This window comes from Plectropomus leopardus, chromosome 4, assembly GCF_026936395.1.
Source record: "Plectropomus leopardus strain MGB_pleo_1.0 chromosome 4, ASM2693639v1, whole genome shotgun sequence".
NCBI classification, from domain to species: domain Eukaryota; kingdom Metazoa; phylum Chordata; class Actinopteri; order Perciformes; family Serranidae; genus Plectropomus; species Plectropomus leopardus.
This window is the reverse complement of record NC_142179.1, coordinates 28,653,027-28,677,937: the sequence shown is the minus strand read 5'-3', so window position 1 is coordinate 28,677,937 and position 24,911 is coordinate 28,653,027. Positions and strand designations below refer to the sequence as shown.

Genomic DNA, 24,911 nt, shown 5'->3' with positions numbered 1-24,911 from the left:
CAGCAGCATGTTCTCTGACTTCAAATCTAAAGCTCAAACCGCAGAGTCTGAACCAGAGGCCATCTGCGATATGTTTCCCCAGACAGGACAGCACTATGTAAAATGTAGTTCATATTCTTAAATGAGCAGATGGATGATACACAAATCTGCAACATGTCTTGTTTTTGATTAGTAAAACTGCGACAGACACAGTTTACAAGCAGCTGTTCTCAGACAATTAAATTCTTGGTTGTTTAATATGGTGTTTTGTAAATGTTACAGAAAAAAAGGGAAATCAGCTGTCCTTAAAGGAATAGTTAGACAATGTGGTAAAATATACTTGTTGCTTTGCGCTTTGTGAAATGAGAATGATTGATACCATTGAGTGGGGTCCAGTCATTGTTTTGCAAGTCCCAAGTCTCAAGTCCTGTACTATTTTGAGTCCTAAAGAAGTCATAATGTGCATTTATCATTAATGCTTTTTTAAAATCTGTATTTATTTGTTAAAACAAGGTTATGGGAAGTTGTTACGACTCAAAGGGAAAATGAATGGATTTGTTGAACACTGTTTAAATAACTTTGCCTTTTAATGTTTAGGCTTGGGGGGGATGGTATCAAATATTTTCAAGTCAAAAGGGTCAAGTCCAAGTGAAGTTACGAGTCATTGCTGTTAAAATTAAAGTCGAGTTGCGACTCTTGTTTGATTTTGTTTGAGTATAAAGTCAAGAACTTTGTGATTTGAGTCTGACTTGAGTTCAAGTCATGTGACTCCAATCCAAACTCATGTTAGCTTAGCTCAGTATAAACACTGGAAACAAGGGGAAACAGAATAACTGATCACTGTCCAACATTCACAAAATCTGCCTTCAAGCACCTCTGAGGCTCACTTACCAACACATTACATTTTTGCTCAATTAATCCATACAAAAAAAAAAACAAGATTCATGAACATGACTTTGCCTGTGTAAGAAATAGTCAACCCACAAATCTGCAGTATTCAAGTGTGGTATTGAAGCTTTGGTATTTGCAAGATTAAATAAAGGAGACATCATTTGTGAGCTTTAAAGATAATGGAAGGCTGATTCTGAAGGCAGACAAAGCCATGCTAGCTGTTTCTATCTATTTTCATGCTAAGTTAAGTTGTGGACTACCTGTGCTGTATAGCTACATATTACCATACAGATATCAGAGAGGTATCCACTTTCTTATGGGCAAAAAAAGCAAATAAGCATATTTTCAAAAATGGCAAACCAATCCTTCAAGGACAGACTGTCATGGGGTGTATTTGGAGATTAGGCATCTAAAGAAGAAAAAAAAAGCATTCACTCACAAAAATGTGGCCTGTGTCATCCAAATGTAATCTACTAAGCATCTGATAAAGTTGATTGCACTTCTATGTGCTGGAAAGATAATCCTCTTATTTCTATCTGGATGTCAGAGGAACGCAGAGAGCCCTCGAGAATCACAATGTTTCTAACTACTGACTACTTTTATATTTAGTTCCCATAACAGCAAAAATGCAGCTAACTGATATAATTAGCCACTGTCAGTGAACAAGTGGCTACAAGTGTCAGGGAAGATAAAATAAAACCAGTTACCAGCGCCAATTACAGAGTTTTAACGGCACATTAAAGTCCATGGAAATGAATAAAGGAAACCATTCCATTTTGTCTTATTGTGTTCCCTCCAAGAAACGGCGTTAAATCATATTTCTGTACTTCCCCGCTGCTAATAAGCTGAGCATCGTTCAAGGCCTAATGGACAGTACAGTCAAAGTGAGCCAAGGATTTGAGGTTTAAGTGTATCCTGCGTGACATACTGTATTTCCAGGGGCATCACAAGGGTGACAGATGGATGATTCTTTTAGTACATTTTAGAAAATCAACTTAACCTCTCTTCTCTGCATCCGCTTTGCGGCAGATTGTGTTTTATAACGCGCATGACTATGAATGAGTGTACTGGACCAAATCATAGAATGCTCCTTTACAAAATTAAAACACGATTCATTTGAAAAGACAACCGTAAATCAACATTTAAACCATTCGGGGTGGACAACTATTATTATAAGCCTGCACGAATCCATAAAATACTGACCGTGAATTAATGATGACACTACAAGATAACAGTCTAGCGTAGAGACTGTAATTAACAAGGCTTTGATCGTGTTTATGCTAAGAGAGGAATAAAAGGGGGCAAACGAAAGTGTGAGTAAAAGACTGGAGACCGAATAAGCTGACCCATTAATTACCACCAAATAACAGATGAATTATTGTAATTTAATTCAGTCACTCTACAAAGAAATAATTACCGCTGCATATATAATGTGGAGAGCGGGAAACGTATTGTGATCACTGAGGCTCTCTTCTTGTCGATATATTCATCAGTGGTGTGAGCTTGGCCTCTATTAGCTCTCCAGCAGGGTATCTGATGGTGAGGTTCAATGTATTTAATATTCGTTCAACATACAATAACATTCTAATATTAACTGTAACGGTCAAGGCAGTGATTAAAGCAATCAGTCAATCAAAATGAAAGATAGATAATAATCTGGATTACTGGTGGTGAGGAAGTGCTTGGATAACATTTAGACAGCAGCTGTCAAAGCTATGTTTTTTTTAATCAATGGAGTTTTATTTGTGTTTAAATTGTGAGCAGGAAATGGGACATATTAAACAGAAAAAAATGGAAGCATATTCATGTTATGTATAAACAGTATGTAAACATGCACGTATGTCCCTACTGTGCAATTCCAGCCCATGTATATCCATTCAGTATTTATTTTTTTGCACTAATTGTATAATACAGAACCCTTGAACTGACATTTTAGTTTTTAGTTTTTTTATTGCTAGTTATTGGTGTTTTTTGAATATATATATATATATATATATATATATATATATATATATATATATATATATATATATATATATATATTTAGTCTCCCATTGTGGTAGTGCTGTCTATGTTTTACTTTATTATTTATTACTTTTTGTAGAGAAATTAAAAATACAAACTCAACAAGAAGAGGGGGCAAGTAATTGTTACAGAGTAAGAGGTTATTAGCCTACTGTGCATTTATGTGGGTAACAAAAAACAACATGCAAATAAATTTATTGAGCATGGATTTTATATGCTCAAATCAAATTATTACATTAGTGTACTGTGATCAAATTGCCCTTTTGCATGGTCAGGACTGAAGAACAAATATTTTTTCCTACTTTGGATGTTTATTTGTGCACCACAAGAACTGACACTAAAAAGGTAGGGCTGTCAGCATTGACACATTTATCGTGATGTGACTGAGGTCATTATATGATCATTATGTTTTTAAAACTTGTGAATCATGGGCTGACATTTCCAGTCATTACATGCTACCAATCATGTCATGTCTCATTTCTCAGTAAGGGGAGTAGAATAAAGCTCTAAAGTTGGGCTAAATTTTGCTGATAAAAAAAAAAGCAAGACAAATCCACAGGTGTCCCTTGACCTCTGGCCTCCAGATGTCTGAATGAAAATGGGTTTTCTGGGTACCCATGAGTCTCCCCTTTACAGACATGCCCACTTTATGATAGTCCTATTCTGATTTTTGCTGTCATTTGATCAAATCAAGACACCAGATCTGGTAAGAATTGCTTTATCTTGTCAATATGGCTTGCTTTCAAATGCAAATTAATGGAATTGAGAAAGTGCAATTAAAAAAAGTGATTAACTGCAATTAATTATTGAAATTCTGCAATTAATCTCAATTTTAAAAATTCATTGTTTGACAGTCTTAAAATTACGATGTTATTGTAATGAAACATTAACCTTGATGTTTCCCTCAGTCTGCTCAGTTAGTTTGGTGAGCTCTACATCTTTACATTAGGGACGTATATAGAAACACGAACTACAACTACAGACAGAGATTTCACAAAGACACATCGAGTATCGCTCTCCCTCCTTTCTTCTACAGAGCTGGTCCCATGTGGTTGCAGTAGATTTGTCCACAGCACCCACGACAGTATCAGACATCAATGGCAACTCCCACTCGGAGACCCACTCCAGCATGCACACATTAATTGTTGCATACAGGCAGCAGAGAGGATGTTTCTGAGGGGAGCATGCTGAGAGGTTCATGGTTTTAAGATATGATACAGAATTACTTGAAAAAAACTAACGTATTTACTGTGTTCATATTGTGACCTATTTCTTTGCTCTGCATTGTTTTTGATGCCTCTCCTGCTAAACAAGTTTTATTGTGATACATTGGCTCTGTAATATTCTTATTCTGAGAACTGAGACACAAATATAACGCCACACTATACGTTCTGAATGTGGGCATCGAGTTGCAAAAAGAAAGCACTCTCATAGGTTATAAGTAAGCCAACAGAGTATCTGTGTTGGTCTCTAATTATATATGAATGCTATTCCTGGGTGTGCAATACATTATTTCCACGAAGAGAGTGACTGGAAGGAGCCGAGGCAGATGATAGGACCCCCCACTGAGCTGTGTGGGAGCCATGGGGGGGGCTGGATGTGGGAGCTATGCACCACTCTGCTCTGCTCTATTACAGCACCGCCACCCCTGTGTGCACCCGGATCTTGGCAGCAGTGTTTGTTAACAGGACCTCACTCGGCCGCTGGCAAGGCCACACACTCGAGCAGCTAATAAAAATGTAACAAACATAATGGGACAAATTCAAATCGGCTAGCTCAGCATAAGAGACGTCGATGTTTGACACCTTGTGGCACCCGTCGTGCTGCCTTAATGAAAACGTGAGGAGAATCACTACATGAAAAAACAAAATTAAACATTCACAGGGCTGTGCGTTGTTTTTTCTTTTGAAGGGATGTGTATTGTTGCATCCGAGGGGGCTCTGGAAAGTCTCTGCTGTTGACACTATTAGCCACTTTCACAGGAAAGGAGACAGTTTGTTTTTGGAAATGCACAAGCAATCTGCTGCAGGTTGCCAAATCACACTGCAACCTCTCACAGACTAAAGATAAACAAACTACAAAGAAATTATTCATAATGACTAGGAGACATCTGACAAGATTTATTTAATGCACGTTTGAAGCAGCTCTCTCTCTCAGATACGTTTAGTCTTAATCATCTATATCTGGTCCCCGGAGTGCTTCTTTCTCCCACTTTCAAATGAAGGAGCTGTTTTAGGAAAATGGCTTATGGCTTCAATGCCTGCCAATAAATGACAAGGCGTTTTCTTAGTCTTTCATCACATATTCTATCCCTGCAGAAGCACCCCAGTGGCTGCTGATTCAGTGCCTGTTTATAGCCGGCGATGATGGCTTTCAAATGAGATTGCACTATAATGAATCGGATATGAGTGTGTGACCACTGAGGTGATCTGTGTGTTGTGGTCTTATACTTTAGCCAGCTTCCATTTATGTTGCTGTCCATTTTTCAGCCTAAGTAGTTATTCGTTTATTTCTGTGAAGTATTAGTTCTATTAGGACCTTTGTCTCAAGACATTAGTGGTCCACAGCTTTAAGCTTGGAGCTGAAACAATATGCTTACAGCCAGTGATATAAATACTTATACTCAACTGTTGTGCCTAAGAACAAATTAAAGGTTGTATTTTATTTCTACTCTGCTACATCTCAGAGGCAAATATTTTATTTTCAACTTTACTACAGTTGGCCGAAAGCTTTAGTTACTTTTCAGATTACATGTTTCCGATAAAGTGAAGGTTTAAGTGTTCCATAATGAGTTGAGAAAATTCAAGCTCTCAAGATCAACTATTTAAATCTAGCTCAGCTGGAAAATGCGTCACAAAGCAGAAAACAGGACCGTTATTTTTAATGAAGGGTTGACTTTTGGGGATGCATGTTTCTCACAGGATGGCAAGACTGTAACATGTGTTTTAGCATATTAGACATCTGTGTGAAATCCTAATAGTCACTGAAATCAGTCCTACTTAGCATAAGAATTCTTGAGTTATAACCAAAAAGATGTTACGTGACCTTCACTTTTGAACTTCGACCACCACATTCTAACCAATTCATTCTCCAAGTAGACGTTCGTGCCAAATTTGAAGAAATTCCTTCAAGGTGGTCTTGAGATATTGTCTTCATGAGAATGAGACGGACGCAAGGTCACAGCAAAGTGAACCTTTCATCTATGACCACCAATAAGTAATCCTTGACTCAAAGTGGACGTTTGTGCCAAATTTGAAAAAATTCCCTCAAGGTGTTCTTGAGATATCCAGCCTCAACTATTCCCAGCACAAGGGCATACAAATATTTTAACTTTTAACCTACAGTGGTAAAATGCAACATATACATGAATGCAGTAGTAATATTACACTGAAATTCAAACACATGATAAAACACTGACAGGAAACATTTTCTGCACAATGAGTACTGTTATTTCTGATGCTTTTAATTATAATTGAATACCTCTAGTTAAATGAGTTTTGAATGCCGGACTTTTACTTGTAGTGGAATATTTTCGCAGTTTGGACTCTTATTTAGGTAAAGGATCACATTAGTTGTTTCACCCGCAGGGCCTGTGTCCTCATACCGTTGTTTTTTTTTTTCTGAGCACTGATGTCTTTTTTCAATCATTCCCAATGAGGAAAGAGCATATGCAGCCGCATGCAACCACCTAGACAAAGCGCTGGGAGCGTATATTTTATGAAGCACAAGAATGAAGCACTCCCCAGTGCCCTACCACCACACTCCTGCTGAAGAAAAACACAATGTGGACACAAGTCCTTACAGCTGACTTCACTTGCATGTAGATTTAGAGGACTGATTCTGTTTATTGTGTAAATTAACACACTGCTAGAACAATAAAAAAAACAAGGTGGGGGAGGGGGGGGGGGCAGTCTGGGGTTTTACAGGAAGCAATTTGTTGATTAATCAATTACAAGTTGCTGAATTTTTGACAGAAAATGAATCTGCAACTATTTCATTTACCTCATATTTTATATTTTTATATAAAATATATTTAATATATATTTTATATTTCATAGTTAATTTAGTGTATATTCTTTAGTTTGAGCTTTTCTTTGATTTGCTGCTTTTCTCTGTTGTGTTCTCTGTTCTGTCTGTTTTGTATCAGACTTTTCTCTGCTTTAAATGTACGTCAGATAACCATTTTCTTCACTATTTTCTCAGGTTTTGAACGTGAAAAGGAAATGTCTGGAATTTTTCAAGTCCATCTCAATACAGTACTCATGTGCTGCATGTTCATTGAAAGAGGTGAAGGTTTCTGTAAGCATCCATGCTCTCCAATCTGATCTCTTTTAAAACACTTTCATATTCCTTGTTCTGTGCACAAAATGCATTTTTGAATCTTTATAATGCAAATATGTGGCTTTAGATAAGACAAATTAAATATCCAGGTATCTTCATCCTGGCAATAGCTTGTACATAAGTTTATTACTGATTTTGAGCCCCGGCTACAAACCTAAATGTGACTACCAGAATGTATCCCTCATCTCAGCAAGAAAGCAGCTAGTCTGGGGGAACACAAAGAGGAAATCTCACACTAAGAAGAGTGTGAACTTTGGAAGATACCCACTAGATTTGGATAATTCAGACTGTTAAAGCCTCATATTAGCTCTGGCTGAACTTTAGAATGCATATTTGCACACGAGGGCTGTGGATTTTGTCCACCATGTATTACAGTGTCGTCATCTGCAAAGAATCACATCACGGCCAGTGTGGAGAGAGGGCATGAGTACATAAAAGTCATATGGCATGTGACTACTGAATTAAGATAGCCTTCAAAAATGTAAACCTATCCATCAATCAGTAATAAAATCACCATGAGCTGGGCTAATGCTCTCAAAAACAGTACGCAAAAAAAATATTTTAAATGTAAAAATGTTATTGTTATATGTGCAATAGGGTAGGTAGTTGAAATGTATATATTTACTGTGTATATAACATATACTTGAGGATTTGTAACCCAGATAAGAGGGGTTTTGACACTTTCAAGTAAAATTAGTTTATTCAATTCTATTCTATCCTGTCCGTGCAGATATTTTAGGCAATCTCTTCTAGCATATATTAGTCACTGTTGTCCATCAGCACACATAATGAAGCGTAATGGCAGATAATTTGTTCACTGATGCACTGCCTTGTAAAGACGAGGCAAATTGATTCTATCACAGTCGCTCATACAGTACTTTTAGTATTCACAGTGCGTGCATGGCATGGCACTCAGACGTGTCAGCATACATGCACAAACACCTCTGTACACACACAAACACGTGCACAAACACTTCTGTACACACACAAACACGTGCACAAACACTTCTGTACACACACAGACACATGCACAAACACACATGCATACACAATGTGATTGCAAAAGGCTGACAGTTTTATTGAAATCTGTTTGCAAACAAATGTTTGGTGGAGTGTTCTCCAAGGGAGACAAACGATTAAAAAAAACTGCATGCAGACGACCAGCAGTGTGTATCTGGTTGGCAAACACGTCAGCAGAAACACACACAAATAGCCATGTACCCACAACACACCTGCCATACATTTGCATCACACACACAAGCAAATACATACAAGCATATTCGGCTTCCACAATGTTTTACAAACGCACGCATACAAAACGTAGATGAAAGTACGACAGCAATAACTGTTATTATCTCTGCACTGATGACAATACTGAATTTTGAGTCATTGCAACCAATTTTATTCCAATCTTTACCATTTCTGTGCCTTTTACGGGGAAAGGAAAATGACGCCCAAGGCAGCAAGATCAAACAAAGAATCTTTTTAGAGACACTTGTAAGATCTGAATGTAAGGTCACTTGCATGCACTCTCGAAGCACTTCATATCAGTTTAGACAAATTTAATTTGTTGATTGCACAAGAGTCTGTTGAAGATGCAGAAGAGGGATGATATTTTACATTTTCTTTTGGCTGAGGAGAAGAATATTTGACTTTTTCAGGAGAGCGCCAGCGGGCCTTTTATCTTTTTTCTCACCCCAGATGAATGTTTTATTTCAGCTGTCCTTGTGAGATTTATGGCAGTTTTGAGAAACGCATTGCAGGAAGACCTTTACATTTATCAGTTAAAAGAATTCATTTATCACTAACCAATACACACTCATCCCTAAACTTTAGTCTGCATCATAACAGAGAGCAGAACTACACTGGGGTGCCACAGATATATTTAATGCAATTCAGCATCATTGTGAACTTGTTCCAATCAGTGAAGTGAGAGGAATTGTGATGACTGTGGCCATTTACAGTCCAATAGGTTTTAATATTATAGACTGGCTGACAGACTGACCTTATACATTGTAAACAACAATACTGTGTGATCTCAATCATGTTTATTTTTATAATTTGGTCAGGGTAAAGTGAGAATAATGCAGTGATCATGCAGCTACCATTTGTGCACAGTTCACTCATTGAGTGGCAGTAAAAAACATTTATTTGTAAGTATATCTTCATTCAGATTGGCTAGAACAAGTGACAAATGTTGAATGTATTAACCGAAGTGGGATACTTCATCTTAAAAATGCTTTGCCTCTTTTTTTTTATTAATGATGATGAAACGAGTTGTATTATTTTGAGATATTCAGAGGATTAGTATTGCAATTTTGTCTGAGTCATGGAGAGGATTAAAAGAAAATTTTAAGGGGAACCTCACTAATTTTTACACATCAGTTTATTTACAGGTCTAGAGTACTGCATATGTTAAAATGTTGAATGAAACCTTCTGTGTCTCCAGAGAGAGCTGCACTAAATCTGATAAACTGCCTTAAACACATAAGTCAACATCAGCTGGAGCTAAAGACTGAAAGTTTGAAAAAATATCTGGGGGCCTGGAGCAAGAGGCTGCAAAATAAAGACAATGTGGAAGTGCCAGAAATTACAGTTCCTCTGATGGCCACTTGAGGCTGGCTCCAAAAATGAGTCAATCCCCATAGAGCCTCATGTTAAAATGCTCAACTTTGCAGCAGACTTATACATATTTACTGGTACAAAAATGGTTTTGGTCTCTAAAGCTAATTTCAACATTCATGACAACTGTACTGGGGAATGTTTACATAACTTAGCCATTTGCGTCTGATCAAAGCTTAAAGTTACGCATATTTAAGGTTGGGGCCACTTTGAGTGACAGGCTATCTGCATGGCAACAGTCTATGAATCAGATCCAGCCCTCGCTCCTCCACAACTTCACCCCTTTGTCCAAAGATTTTCACTTCTGGCTCAAAAAAAAAAACAAGATCATGACAACCAAAATGCTGATCTTGAGTCTTCAAGCAATCACATTGCATTGTGGGTAATGTAAGCACCAGGTTTGACAAGAGGGAAGAAAATGCATAGAGCAAAAAGACAATATCTCTGGTTCTGCTGCATCTACTGCAAAACAAAATAACTTTCTTTTAAAATGCAAAACATAAACTTCAGCTACCCCCCTTACTCTAATAATTTTTATACAGTACCTGACAACCTGCTAAGACAAAGAGGTCTGGGAGCTCCTTACGCTTATGCCTTTGCTATGGTTTAGAAAGCACACTAGAGGCCGACGCTGTTGTGTTACACATCACGCCCCTTACCAGTGAAGGAATGTGACTAAGTACAATTGCTCAAGAACTGTACTTAAATACAAATTTGAGGTAATTAAACTTCATTTGAGTATTTTCTTTCCATGCCAATTTATTCTTTTACTCCACTACATCTCGGAGGGAAATATTTTTCACTCCACTACATTTATATGAACAATTTAGTATATAATTACTTCACAAATTAAGATTTTTTGCATAAAAACATGAGAAGAGTTATATGTAAAATATGCCACATTACCAAAAAGTTTACACAGGCACAGCTAAAACGACTAGGTGATTACTAAATTAGCCAGTTGACAGAAAATTAATAACAAACTATTTTGATATGTTTTTAAGTCTTTTTCTTTTTTTTATTGGAATAATTTTGAGTTTTTTGGGGTGGGGTTTTACTGGTTTGGTTTTACTTTTAATACTTTAAGATTTTTCTGATTACTCATCTAACATAATCAATGCAGGACTTTTTCTTGTAGCAGTAGTTTCACAGTGTGGTACTAGTACTTTTACTTGAGCACAGGAACTACATGCTTCTTTCACCACTGCCCTTCACACCTCTTTCGCCTCGTATCGCCAGCACACAATTTAAAATCACACACTGGAGCGGCATTATGTCTGCGGCACAATAAAGGATTTTTGTTGCTGTCCTGTCACAGGATCTCGGGCGTCTGTTTGACCCATCCACCAGCCCAACCTGACTCGTTATGTGGACTTTTGCTCTTTATACTACATTCTTCTGCGGTCCCATCAGCACATTGATCACGTGATTGCAGCCTCCCATTCTGTGGGTTATACACATATTACTGGCTCAACATTATATAGGTTATATAGAATTTCTGGTCCATGAGAACAGCATTCACTAGTGGTGTGTGAGTGGTCCTCTACTTCTCTACAGTAGGTTGTGAGCTTTTTGTCTGTTATATACTAACAAGTGAGAACTACAGTATGCTAGGAAAAACGTCTGTTCTCATAAATTGTTTTGTTACTTAAATCGACTAATCTTTTGTTAAAATAATGGCTGAGCCCAGCCAGGGAGGACAATGCACGTGTAATGACCCTCACAGTACAGTGACTTGTGCTGTATGGCAGCACTGCACCAAGACAGAAAATAGAGCAATTTCCTTTTGTGCTCTGGGTTTTTTCCTTTATACCACCGGAGACTGCAGGAGGAAAATATCCTTTAAATTAATTTCCTTCATTGCATTTGATTTGCATATGAACCATCTAATACTGAGAGATAATAATGAATTATCAATGACATATAACAATCTTAATTGCTTGTGCAGTGATACCAGAAAACATATTATGATAATGAGCCCAACTTATACATAACTTGCATATTAAATTTAATGGCCTCACAGGCCTAAGTGCCTTTTCGATGTCCTTTCCTTCAATCGACTCCCCTGCAACACAGCAGAATCTGCTGGTGTGCAGAAATGTCTCCATTTTTTTGAAGACATTACAGGGAGTAACTCCTGCTCAGGATAAAACAGCTCCACAGTAGTCTGTGATGTGATACGGTTTCTTTTCCCCCACAGTGAAGAAGGGAATTATCAAAGAAGGAATACAGCAAAGGAATATACTGCTGCCAAAGACTTAATCTTGTCTAATCCAGCTTTGTTCACAGTAATTTATATATTGATGATGTCCTTTGACATTGACAAGACTTTTTAAAACCAGCATAAGATGTTACATATTAGAACTCCCTGTATATTCACTAAATCTCCTTTAGATTTATATCACCTGGAAGTGAAATAACTGTAAGATGTGTAGACTTGCTGAAAATGTCGTAAAACATTTTGATGTAAAGTTGTTTTTTAAATAGATTATAACTCCTGTCACTGTACAGTACACAGTTCTCCCTAGGAAATTGTTTAGCTGATGTCAAACCTGTCTCCCACTAATTATATTTAAAATTCAGGGGCTATTTTTGTTTTATTATTATTATTTTCAGGGAAATGGTATTGCTGACTCCAACATAAGAAGTTTTGGGGGTTTTGCTTGTTTGTTTCCAGTGAATAGAGTGGTAAAATGCAAAAGTCCAAGACTTTGAGACAAAAGAGTGGGATTTGCAAACTCTCCAGTCCCCACAGACATTAACGCTGTTTGGTCTGTAAGAACGTTGTCCTTGTTAGCACTGTTTGCAATGTCAGCACCACTAGCTGCTAGCTGCCGGGTCAGCGACCTCCATGCTGAGAGCCTGAATCACTGATATGCTCTGAATCGTATACAGCTCTTCTAATTTTTTAAACCAGAATTTGACTCACTGAACCTGAGCCACTTATACAGTTACAATATTTGACACTTTTATTTAAATTTGTGAACATGGATAAAAAAATAAATATTGGAGTGCTTTACAAACTGTGAGAGGAATTCAACCCAAATGTGAAATTCAGCACAGTCTTAGTTAAATGAGAGGTAGCTTGTATCATCAGAATAAAATAAGATCCTCTTATGAGCATTTGGTGAACACTGTAATCATGCGCTCTCCTAAAGTACCTTATTCTATCAGGGACCTATTTTTGAACATTGGTATAAAATGAATCTCTTCACCTTGGCACAGGTGCCCTTCAAATGATGGTTATGCATTTTATCAAATGGAAAAATAAATGTTATAAACAACAGACAAAATAGTCTTTAAATATATTCAGTCAGCCTCGTCTAAATGAAAATCATGTTATTTTTCTGGTGCAGAAGCTGGCTCATCAAATGGAGAGGGAACAGGACATAGACATGTACCCACATGTCAGGACGACTCATGAGTGTGACTAAAAACAGCACCAAAATCCCACTAAATATGAGCAAAGTCAACTACAGCAAAAAAAAAAAAAAGTACAACTTTTACATTTCTGAGTGACACAGCCTATTAACGCAGAGGAGGTCAAATCATATCAGAGCCCATCAAATTAAAAGTAGCATGTCAAGACAGAAATGCCCCAGCAAGGCATACCATGCTGGGCATCCACAAAGCAATAAATTGGCCGGATGATTGGCTATTAAAATATGTGAAATTAGCTTTTCATTGCATAACATCTATCACAGCATGAGCCTTTCAGCATAATGGATGAGACAGAGGTGAAAACTGAATTGGAGAAGAGGAAGGAGGTACTGAAGGGCCCAGTGGCCATTTTAATTTTATTTTAAATATACTCTTTTTCACCCATGTGCAGAAAGAAAGTGAGCATTTTAATAAAGATATCTTGTGTACACGAGCTGAATGAGGTATAAAACTAGAATACAAAGGGCTTGGGTTTTGCTATTAAATGTACAAAAGCGGGGAATCTAATAAACATTTAAAACTAAAGTGGCAGAAGGTCTGTTTGACAGATTTCACAGGATCATAAGCTCATGCTGCATTCAGGGCTCCACAGCCAACAATGGCTAACACAGAATTGTGTCGTACACAGATGATAATGATGTTGTGAATATAGAGATCAAAGTCTTCCCGCTCTGGTGATTAAGCGTCCTAACAAATGCATGTATGAGGACAGCCTTATCACCTAGGACCACACAGAGGCCTTTCCATATCTGCCGCTCTCAGATGGCCAACCTGTGCCCGCCATGCGCTACGCTGCCAAATAATAAAAACACCACAGGCATTGCCTCTGTGGCCAGCCTGGCCTGTTCATTTGACTGATGAAAAGAGTTTCTCAATTTAGAAAAAGAAAAAAAGTTCCCTTTGCCTTATCACTTCGGGACAACTATTCGGTAATTAAATGAAGCACAGGAAGGACAAAAGTCTGGAGAATTTGTTTGGCTTGTTAAAACTTCACAGCTATTGTGGACTTGTTTACCATAGCTCCAATTTTGAGCCTTAAGCAGAATTTGTGCATCTTTTTTTGTTTGCTGGGAAAATGATCTTCATTAGTAAACAACTGGAAAAGGAAAATAAGAGTGGAACAGCTTTATATAAAAATTAATATGTTTCATTTTAAAGATGCCTCTGTGCCTTTTCACCTTGCCTGGCAGAAAATACTGCTATTCAGCATACTGCTTGTTTTCTTTGCGTGCAGGTCGACAAACTGGCTTGACCTCGCGTTGCAGCTTCTCGGAAGGTTTATAAATGTTCTGAACCAGTGTGATTAAGATCGGCTTCAGTCATTACACTAATGGACATGCATTTTAATTAATGACATCCTCATTTGCATTGCGTGTTAATTATCTAAATCATTTTGTCTCATCTGTTCACTGTAATTAGTACCTATCAACAGCTTCACTGAATCAAGCTATTTCCAAGAGATAACCCTCCTCTTTTGCTATTTCACTGTGGAAGAAAGGCTGGGCAACCTGGCTGAGATTATAATGTTTAAGGTGATAAGATATGAAAAAGCAACAAATTAACTTTAGAATCAGGTTATTATGAAATTAGCTCAAATTGTTCATTCACTAAACCCATAAAAACTATACTGTACTGCGAGATATATTGCAAGTCCAGTATTCTGTTCACTTTCGTCACACAGTATGATAACTGCTCACTAACAAACATATTATCTCATGTGTTTTAAGTTTAAGAACAAGTAACGTGCCAAATAATTTTTTGGCCTGGAAAAGTAAATTACTGTAACTAATCGAGACAGTTTAAGTGAGTTTTATTTTGTTCCTGTCGAACTTGAAGCAAGGTGTTTTACATGTTTTCAGAAGTGAAATGTTCAATATGAAAGTAGAGTTCAGAATATTTCCTTTCTTGACTTTTGCGCTTTAATTGAAATCACGGCTTAAACAAATCTCCCAAAAAAAAAAAAAATTAATTTCCTGTTAAGTGATAATTAAAATGAGTTTGTCACATCACAGAAAGATGTGTTATTAAACACCTGTCAAAATTTGAATGACCCAAAAAAATTGCCAAGTATGTGAAGGTCTCAAAATCATGAAAAAATGCAGTTTTCTCTGATCTGAAACGCTGGGGGCGTGTCTGCTGGAGGAGTGGAGGCCACGCCCAATCACGGGACTATGCTAATGATGCTTCTCGTATTATTTTTTTAGCTATAGACGGTTCATTGCTTGCTCCTAGGATGTGTTGGTGTGCTTTATGAGTCTGTAAGTGCAGACCATTGATCGTGTATAAAGATGGACGAAGTGTCACTATTTCCTCCCACTTTACAAAAATGAAGCCAAAATATCTTGGCTAGGGTCTTCACCATCTTTAGCTTTTGAAACCAAAGTCTGCGCAGTAGCAATCAATAAGTGGAGCTGCGGAATTGAGTTCATGCCCATACACCCATCTGACCCAATACTGAGCCACACCTTTGACTGCGCGCACACCGACTGACACACTGAGCCACACCCCCTTATTTATGGTGTCATGTAACTAATTAAACCAAACTCGTCATAAAATGTTTTAACATATATCAGGGTAATAAGAACTGCCTAAAATGGCAGAAACCATCTTTGAAACAAATTTATTTGACATGTGCACCCCTACTAACATGGAGGGGGGATGTTTATGACCCCTACTGCAGCCAGCCACCAGGGGGCGATCAAGATGATTTGGCCTCTCTTTTGGAGAGCTGCCATGGACTCCATCTACTTATATCAGTCATTGGTGAAAACGTGTTGTCATTTGTTATTTAAAATGTGTGATGAATGTCCCGTTATGTTATCGAATCAAATTTCTAACAGCCTCGACAGTGTGCAGGAGCTTACCTTTGTTACTCATTGACTTGTTACTCAAGTCATTCCGCACATTTGTCTGAATACTGACGCTTTTCTAAAAGGATGAGAGATGCCATCACAGATGTAGTCTTGAGTGAAGGTAAAGTTAAGAAGCCAACTTTCCTCTAACTCGCTCTCTCGTCACTCATCTCGAATTCTAATACAGCCAATCGCAGAGTAAAGTTGTTGTCATTAGCCTGTGTTTACGTTGATGTTGTCAGACGACTCCGCGATCAATACTGATTTGATCAACGGTCTAAGAGCTGCAGCACAGGAATTGCTGTTTACCTTGGTTAACAGGTGGCATTTATGCTGCAGTCAAATCATTATTTCATACTCATTCAGTTGTTTGACTTCAGAAAATGGAAAAAAAGGTCAATAAGAACAACTAAATCGTAGTTATAATAAAACACAATATAAGATAAAGCCCAGTAACCAGTGTGTGATGCACAACCTCAGTATTTGATGATAGAAAGAAGAGAAAGAAAAAGAGATTTAGCCATGTTTCAGTGAGGATATATTTTTAGAAAAACAACTTCAGTGTCAATACTGCCTATTTCTTAAAGGTAGACTGAAATGACTAAAGAAAATGCACGAGTCAATAGACACGGGCTGCAGGATTCTACAGTCTGACACTGACAGAAAGTCTGCAGTCAGACACTGCATGAAACAAAAAGAAATTTCTTACCTGAGAGTAAACATCTCCACAGGAGAGTAGGCTGACACAGTGATAAAAGCAGAGACGGTTTCCCTCTGTCTCATAGGTGTGGCTGGCACCATGACCATAAAGTTATTATCCAGCCTGTGTTCAGCGAGGGGTGGTGGAGCGGGATTCTGGTAGAGCCTCACACCACCAATCCTCCGCAGTGGTGTGGAGGTGTAGGAACCAAACAGCCCCTCCTGGCTCGAGCGGATGAAGTTGTCCTTCCTGGCCTCCTCTGAGTGGCACTCTCCCGCCTCTGTGGACTGCAGCATGTAGTAGAGCTCCACCGGTGTGCCCTCGGACATCTCAAGGTTCCTCTGGCGTCCAGGCACCACGCTGGGTGGGCTGAACCAGCTGGCTAAGGGCTCCAGCTCAGCCACGCACAACCCCAGTCCCCCCTTCAGCTGGCAAGTCCCACGCACCTCCTGGGTCTCATGGAAAGCAAACATGTGCACGCAGGGCAGCTTGTCGATGGCACTGTAGTCGTCCCAGTCCCTGCCTGCGACATAAAACAGCACCTGGACTTTGGGCTTGGCCAAGTGAATCCTGGTATTCATGATAAAGGTCTGCACCTTCCAGTTGAAAGTGAAAACAGAAGAGGCAGGAAACGTCCCTGGGCTCTGTAGGAGCTCTAAAGGGACCGGCTGCTCCACAGAGAGAGGTCCGTAACTAGTGTTCATTGAGGGCAAACTTCTGGCTTGGTATATGAAGAAGGGCTCAGTCCGCGACATCAGGCTAGAGTTCCTCATGAAGTCCTGGTTGGCTTCCTTCAGAAAGAACGCCAAGTCCGCGTTGAGCACCTGGTAGTTGACAGGCAGGTATGTGGGGATGGAGGAATATCTCTGCAATCCCTCTAAGACTCGACAGTCAGCGACTAAAAGACAGGAGACAGAAGATGAGTCAGAACAAGATCACTTGATGTATACAGGCACTCTTTAAGCCAAACCAGAAGCTTTTGCCATTTGATACAGTAAAAAACTGGGCACTAAACATTTTATGTTCAATGATCATGGGTCAACTGGTCACTACACAGTATAGTACTGCATTCCAGCACCTGTTCATTCCTAAATGACAGAATACGTTATTGCCAGTGACTCCCAAAACAGCATATGTGATTGTTGGAAAATACCAGCAACAGGTGCATGTACTAATGGTCGCAGTTTAAAAAAAAGTTGTTTTTGCAAACAATGTTGTGAAATGGTCGCAGTTAGGCACCAAAAGTGGTTGGTTAGGTTTAGAACAATGGTTATTATCATTATTTTGTTGTTACTGTGTAGAGTTTTGCAAAAATACCCTAAAGTTTCAAGAAGAGTGCCTAAGCAATCAGAAAAAAACGTAAGTTATGCATGAAAGTTGTTTGTTACATATGTGACTTAAGTTAAGTACGTAAGATAGTTGACCCACCTATGTTAAACTAAGTCAACACTGACTTTTGATTTTACTTGGGATAAAAACATGTCTCACTGAAAAGTCCTGTGTTTGTTTGACCCACCCATTCACCCAAACTCCTGGTTGTGGCTAGATGGTAACCATAGATTTGTGAAACTCTTGCGAGCGGCCTCCAAAATATTCCTGTCTTGCTATGTTATGGTTGCACAATGTTGTGCTTAAAGTCTTCTTAGGTTTAGGCACAAAAACACATGGTTAGCGTAAGGGGAAAAAAAACGGTTAGGGTTAAAATCATCCCCGAAACATGGAACACTAAATTTTGTACAAATTTTCACAAATATAGAGTTACCAGACACAGCCTTAATTCCTCTCAATGCAGACTTTGTTCCTCTCTATACTACATCACCCGACTTCCTGCTTTGCTTTCATCATAATTAGTCCTGCATGAAAGGCTGTGGCCTGACAATAAACATCAATATGGGTCGTTATAATAAACTCCAATATGTGTCGTAATGATAAAGTGCTTGTACAGACAAGACATACAGATGTTTTTTGAGGAGAGGTCAGTCTGTCCAGTTCATAATGGGATGTTAGATATATTTTCTTGCCAATTACAAACTCTGACTCACTCAAAGCATTATGTGTTGTTTTTAATGGACATTGTGAAAATGTAGAAGCAGAGTATAGTGAAGTATTTGTGTACTATACAAAACAGGAAAAAAACAAGACCCAAGCATTTGGAATGATGACTGAGTTTTTTCCATTACAGTATCAGTAAGGATAAAAAAAACTCAACATTGTGGACTCACTGATTCCATCTTATTCTCTGCTATTTTACCATAAAATAAATAATTTGGGGTTTCAACTGTTGGACAAGTGTAACTGTTATGTCATTAGGTATTGAAACCTGTTAGGGGGTCCCATGGTAGAAATATGCTGTGGAGCCTCATTTAAAACCCCACCCCTCTGTACTTAGTATATTTACCGAAGTTTACTCCTATGCTGCAATAATACTACCCGACCCAAAGAAATGTGCACAAAAGTCTAATGCAAAAAGCCATAGTGACATGCTAAATTGGTTTTTCCACACACAAAACACTGAAATTACAGTGAAAATTCAACTCTTAGCAACACAAATCATGTTTATTCAGACTCTCAACTACATCATTTATATGAACAGTAAAACATCATTTTACTGTACATTACTATTTTCAAAAGCTGATTTTCTGCATGCATTGCGAGATGTATTTTTCTTATGTAAAATCTTTAAGGAAATGACTGCTGCAAACTCTGCTGCTGTAATTTCACTTTAATGAGAATTTGTTATTGTTTGACATCATTATTTGATAAAGACCATTTTATTATCATTGTGATAATTGGGCTTTATTTTAGTAAAACAGACTTGACTTGACAATGTTGTGATGCTCTGTTAAACTTACAGTGAGCTCTGTGACCTATTTTATAAGGATGTTTTCATTTTGTGGGCTATGTGTCATTATGAGGTTGAAAGTAGAAAATACCATGTTATGCTATACTTCTTGTTTGTTAACTCATCTATGAAAACAGAGCCAAGGCAAGTGTAATATACTGAAGCACTGTACTGTAGAGATGTATATTCCATAAGAAATTTGCAATACCACTGAAATACATAAATTAGACTTTTAAGGGGCCTGGGGATCTGTTGCCCTAGGGTAGTTGCTCGATTTCCCAAGTTGCTAATCCAACCTTGGTGGAACTTTAACACATTGTCTGGTACTAACTCATAACTGCCAATTTTGTTTTAGTTTGTTTTGATTTGGGGGGGGTAGGCAAAGTTGTTGTTTGTCCATATGTGTTTACGCAACATTTAACAATTGAGAATATTTGCTTGTTTTGATGAGCTAAAACAAAATTTTAGAATAAAATATTTCTTTTTTGAACCCTGATTGGACCTCAATATGATTTACCAGTTCTGACCAAAATGTGAGATATTAGGAAATTCTGAATGTATCTGTATACCAACTCTGTAAAGAACGCAGCACAAGGAGGAGATATCATCAGTCATGTTTAGATGTACAGACAGCTGGCATGGCTGCTTATCAAATCATTTAATATCATAATTACAATTATGCCTGATGTGTGCAGTTTTGCCCCCTTCAATGTTAAAGAACACGTTCACTGTACAGACTCCTTTGTTACCACCCATAGTCCCACTGGTAGAGGAACAGCACAGCCCACATATAAAAAAAGATTTAATCACAATAAGAGTGGGCTTTGACCTTCTTCTCAAGAGCAATCTGCTGTGTGATTACGCTCCCTCAGCATACCCCCATCCTCCTGCAAGCTGCCAGAGGATTTCTTTCCTCTGATCACCCGTGTAAATCAATGTCCCGACAGTTTACGAATCAGACGGGGATTTGTGATTCATACTGCCCCTCTTGACCTCAGTCCTGCTGTCCCACTGGGGGATACAAGGGTGCAGGCAGGCTCCAACCCTTAACCCAAGGGCAGCATCAGTCCTACTTACAGCATCAGTTAGCTGCTTCAGAGTTAACACTCCAATCCAGGTCTTGTGTTTACAACAGGGAACACAGACTTCTGAGCAGCAGAGCACCACAGAGCAATTTGTACTTTTCCTGAACAAGCAGGAGCCTTGTGTTGTTGGTTGGCGAGAGGTATTGTTGTAAACGTGGCATTGCGCTGCTGACAAATGAAAAGCTTGATAGTCTGGCAAGACAGAACAGTCAAGAACAAAGTCATCCTGCAGGTCCCTGGGCAGTAATGTTACTCTCACTCTCATGTCTTAGCCCTCCTGTCTCAGGTAAAGTGAAAGCAAAGGACTGCGCACTTTAATCTCTGTGTTGATGTGATTTATTGTTTTGAAGCCGACAGAACAATTTAAATTTGCTCACGTGTGCCTATATGCACAAGCTGCAAAGTAATTATGCACACATATGGCTTACTCCACACAAATACATAATTAAGAAAATGCATATTAAATGTAGTTTCTAGGATTTAGGGGGTTATACTGGCAGAAATGCAATATAATATCATAAGTATTTTTTTTAGTTTATAACCCCCTGAAAATATGAGTTTATTAGATTATATTATTATATTTATTTGATTATATTTGCATAGGGAGCGGGTCCTCGTCTACAGAGATCGTCATGCTGCACCGCCATGTTCCCACAGTGGCCCAAAGAGGTCAAACCAAAACTGGCTCCAGGTAGGGCCATTTGTGTTTTTACATTCCGTAATTAGCAGCCAGTTGGCGACATGAGAGTTAGAAAAAAATAACATTTTTTAACGTAAATATGCATTATTTAGTGTTTTTAAGGGTTTAAAAACTCCCCAGTTCTCTATGAGTTCTAGAAGTGAGATATGTTTTTGACACCTGAGAGTTTTCAACACTGAAATAAAAATGAATTCTGCCTACTTACGGTAAAAAATAAATAAAATTTAAAACTCAACTGAAATTATGTTTTCCATGGAAACTGATTTTTATGGAAAATGTTGCTAAAAACATTTACACCTCATATTTACCTTACATTTCAGTCATTTTGTGTTCAGTTTGAAGATTTATTGACTTTAATCTTAAGTTTGAGTTTTCATGTCACATAGTGTGAATCAGCAGACTTGCGTTTCACCACAGAGGTCAAAAGTTAATTCCATTTGTTTCGGAGAGAGCGTAATTCAGTTCCCAGAGAAATAAGATGATCACATATTAGCAGGTGCTGGGTGTTAGCGGCCTGTATCCGAGATACCAAACAACATTGAGGAAACATTGATTTCTAACATGAAACTGCTTTATTCCATTTTTTTACTGGTTTTAATCACAGGTCTGCTTGTGTTGGAAAGGAAGAGACCTCTGCAGATAATTTGGCTACCAATGAAAACCTCGTGAACAAGGACCACTGAAGGAATTATGTTCCGGCTAAGTTTCAGGTGGTTGCCATATGCAGTCCTCACCTAGCTGGCATGAAATGGACCTGCACTTGTATAGCGCTTTTCTAGTCTTTTTTTGACCACTCAAAGCACTTTCACACTACAAGTCAAAATCACCCATTAACGCACACATTCATACACTGGTGGCACAGGCTGCTGTACATGGTGCCATCCATTCACACACACTTACACACTGATGGAGCAGTCATCAGGAGCAATTTGGGGTTCGGTATCTTGCCCAAGGATACTTCAACATGCTGACTGGAGGAGCCAGGGATCAAACCGCCATCCGATTAAAGGACAATTCGCTTCACCTTTGAGCCACAGACGCCCGAATAAAGCCACTAAATCCGCCTAAATCTGATACACTTTTCCTTTAAGACACTGATTTAGACCGGTTCCATCATTCCACCAGATTTCACATTGTGCAGTATCAAAAGGTTTAAAATAATGAAATCCTACAAGGTTTGTTAAATCTCTGCAAGGCTGCTCTGGTAATATTTGATACCAGCAAAGACGAAAAAAAAAAGCTGACAAAATAAATATGGTTCTCCCTATTTACGATTACAAGTGCAACACAAAAGCAAGTTGAAGATCCTCTGGAAGACAGGGCTTTGTCAAAGCACCATGTGTACCTATCAAAGGAGTTATTTGAATTAAAGCAAATCAATGAGGCACATCTTGTGTACAAACAAACTCTTAAGGCACAGTCATATCTTCATGAAATGAGCAGCTATTCTAGTGGAAAGGAGGAAATGGAACAGAAAATAGAAAATCCAATACAAATTAGGATCTTGGTATGTCTGCACCAAACTGTTACTGTGTCAAGAAGTAGAGTACACAGGATGTATGATAATTACTCATGGACACTCAGAATAAATGATAAATGACGTTTAAATTGATGCTGATTTGGCTCAGATGTGATTCAAACTTTAATTCAATCTCGGAAATGTCTTTAATCCATGCTTTGTGTTTAATTAGGACAATCTTTTCAGTGTATTTTAGTGTGTGTGTGTGCCCCCAAACAGATGAGAGCCAGTTCACCGAGCAGCATCATAAGCATGCAAACCTTGTTTAGGACCAGTGCCTGAAAACTGACACTGAATTTATAAACTGGAAAATAATCCTATCTCCAGACAAATACAGCCTGGAAATCTCCAAACCCAGATCCAACATAATCAGAATCAGCAAGCCTGTGTTATGGATTGGAATTAATAAATCATACAAAGCTATTTCAAGATGAATCGTTCCCTCCTTTGTTCTGGGGAGGAGAAATTGAAAAACATAGTACAAACCTACTTTTCAAACTGCAGTAGTTCTTTGTTTTTCTGTGCAGCAGGGGTGTGCCTCAGATAACTGGACCTCCCTGAGAGGATATTGCTCAAGGCATTTCTGTTTAATAAAATCATTCTTTTGGAATCTGTGTGGGCCCTTGCCTGCTGTGGCCCCTACAAATGGCTCACTCTAGTCACAGTGCTCCTAATGCCAGCTTTCACTTAACTTCATTGGACATTATATAAGCAGAATTACTGCTGTGACAATAGAGTACAGCAGAATTATCTGTTAAAAGAGCTCTACATCATATTCAGAGCATTCATATACATACACATAGATATACATATATATATACATAGATACACACACACACACACACATATATATATATATAACTATATGCTATGTAAAGATATCGTGGAGTAATGGTGTCCTAAGTCACAACTCGTCACATTTTGCCACTTTGCAGGACCCCTGCGTCTATTTATTACTTTTTTGGGCATCCCTCTGTGTCTGCTGTTAACGTTTTAGGATGCAGCTACCATGATGTCCATAAAGGCACATGGTGGGATGATGCTGCACGTGGTTATGTTTAGATAACACAAGTACATGCCAACCAACGCTGGAACATCAAGAAACACACACGCTGGCACCAGTGGTAAGGGTAAGGAGGCACATGGTACGGTGTGGAAAAAAAACATCTCATCCAGACCACATTCCATGGACCCATGGACTGTTACCATGGATATCAAGACAGTGGCATCATGGAAGTCTGACATGTCAAAATGTCAGCCATAAAAAAAGGTCTATAGATATGTATCACTAACTGCAGCTGCACTGAAATGGGTGTTGTATTATCAAGGAATGTTAAAAGATACCAAATTTGCAAATCAGATTTCTTCAACAAAGGGACACACATAACTTTCAGCTGGCAGAGAAAGGCAAAGACAAAAGAAAAATAATGATAATTCAACTGAGAAAAATGTCTATTTCAGCATACATTTTATGATCCACATCATGTATAATTAAATTCTCCTATTGTGTGGCATTAAATTGTAAAACGATAGGCAGCATTATGCTGAGCCAGATAAATTCTAATGTTTGAGGCTCTTTCTTCATTTCCATTTTTTTGAAGAGAAAAAGAGTTCCCCCCCCCTTTCTGTGTTCTGTCTCTGTTTTCCTCGTACAAAAGCTATTGGTGAATAGGCATTATGAAGCACTGTGTGTCTGCACATAAGTAGTTATTTTGATTTTTAGACAGTCTAGCAGTCGGTCAATCCACCACTCTGGCCCAGATTGAAGTATCTCATTATTTTTGTAATGGATTGTCATGAAATCCTGTACAGACATTCACAGTTCCTTGATGATGGATCTTAATGACTTTAAAGATCATATGACCTTTCCTATAGCGCTACCATGAGAATGACATTTGTGGTTTTGAGGGAAAT

General features: G+C 38.3%; 1 protein-coding gene across 1 annotated transcript in view; it reads right to left on the bottom strand.

Annotated features, from left to right (window-relative positions):
* Positions 1-24,911, bottom strand: part of LOC121944861 (transmembrane protein 132C) — a 178,559-nt gene that overhangs the window by 128,376 nt on the left and 25,272 nt on the right. The window contains exon 2 of the mRNA XM_088077016.1: positions 16,861-17,749. Within this exon, the coding sequence (XP_087933142.1) occupies positions 16,861-17,749 (889 nt within the window). The remainder of the gene's footprint in view (positions 1-16,860; positions 17,750-24,911) is intronic.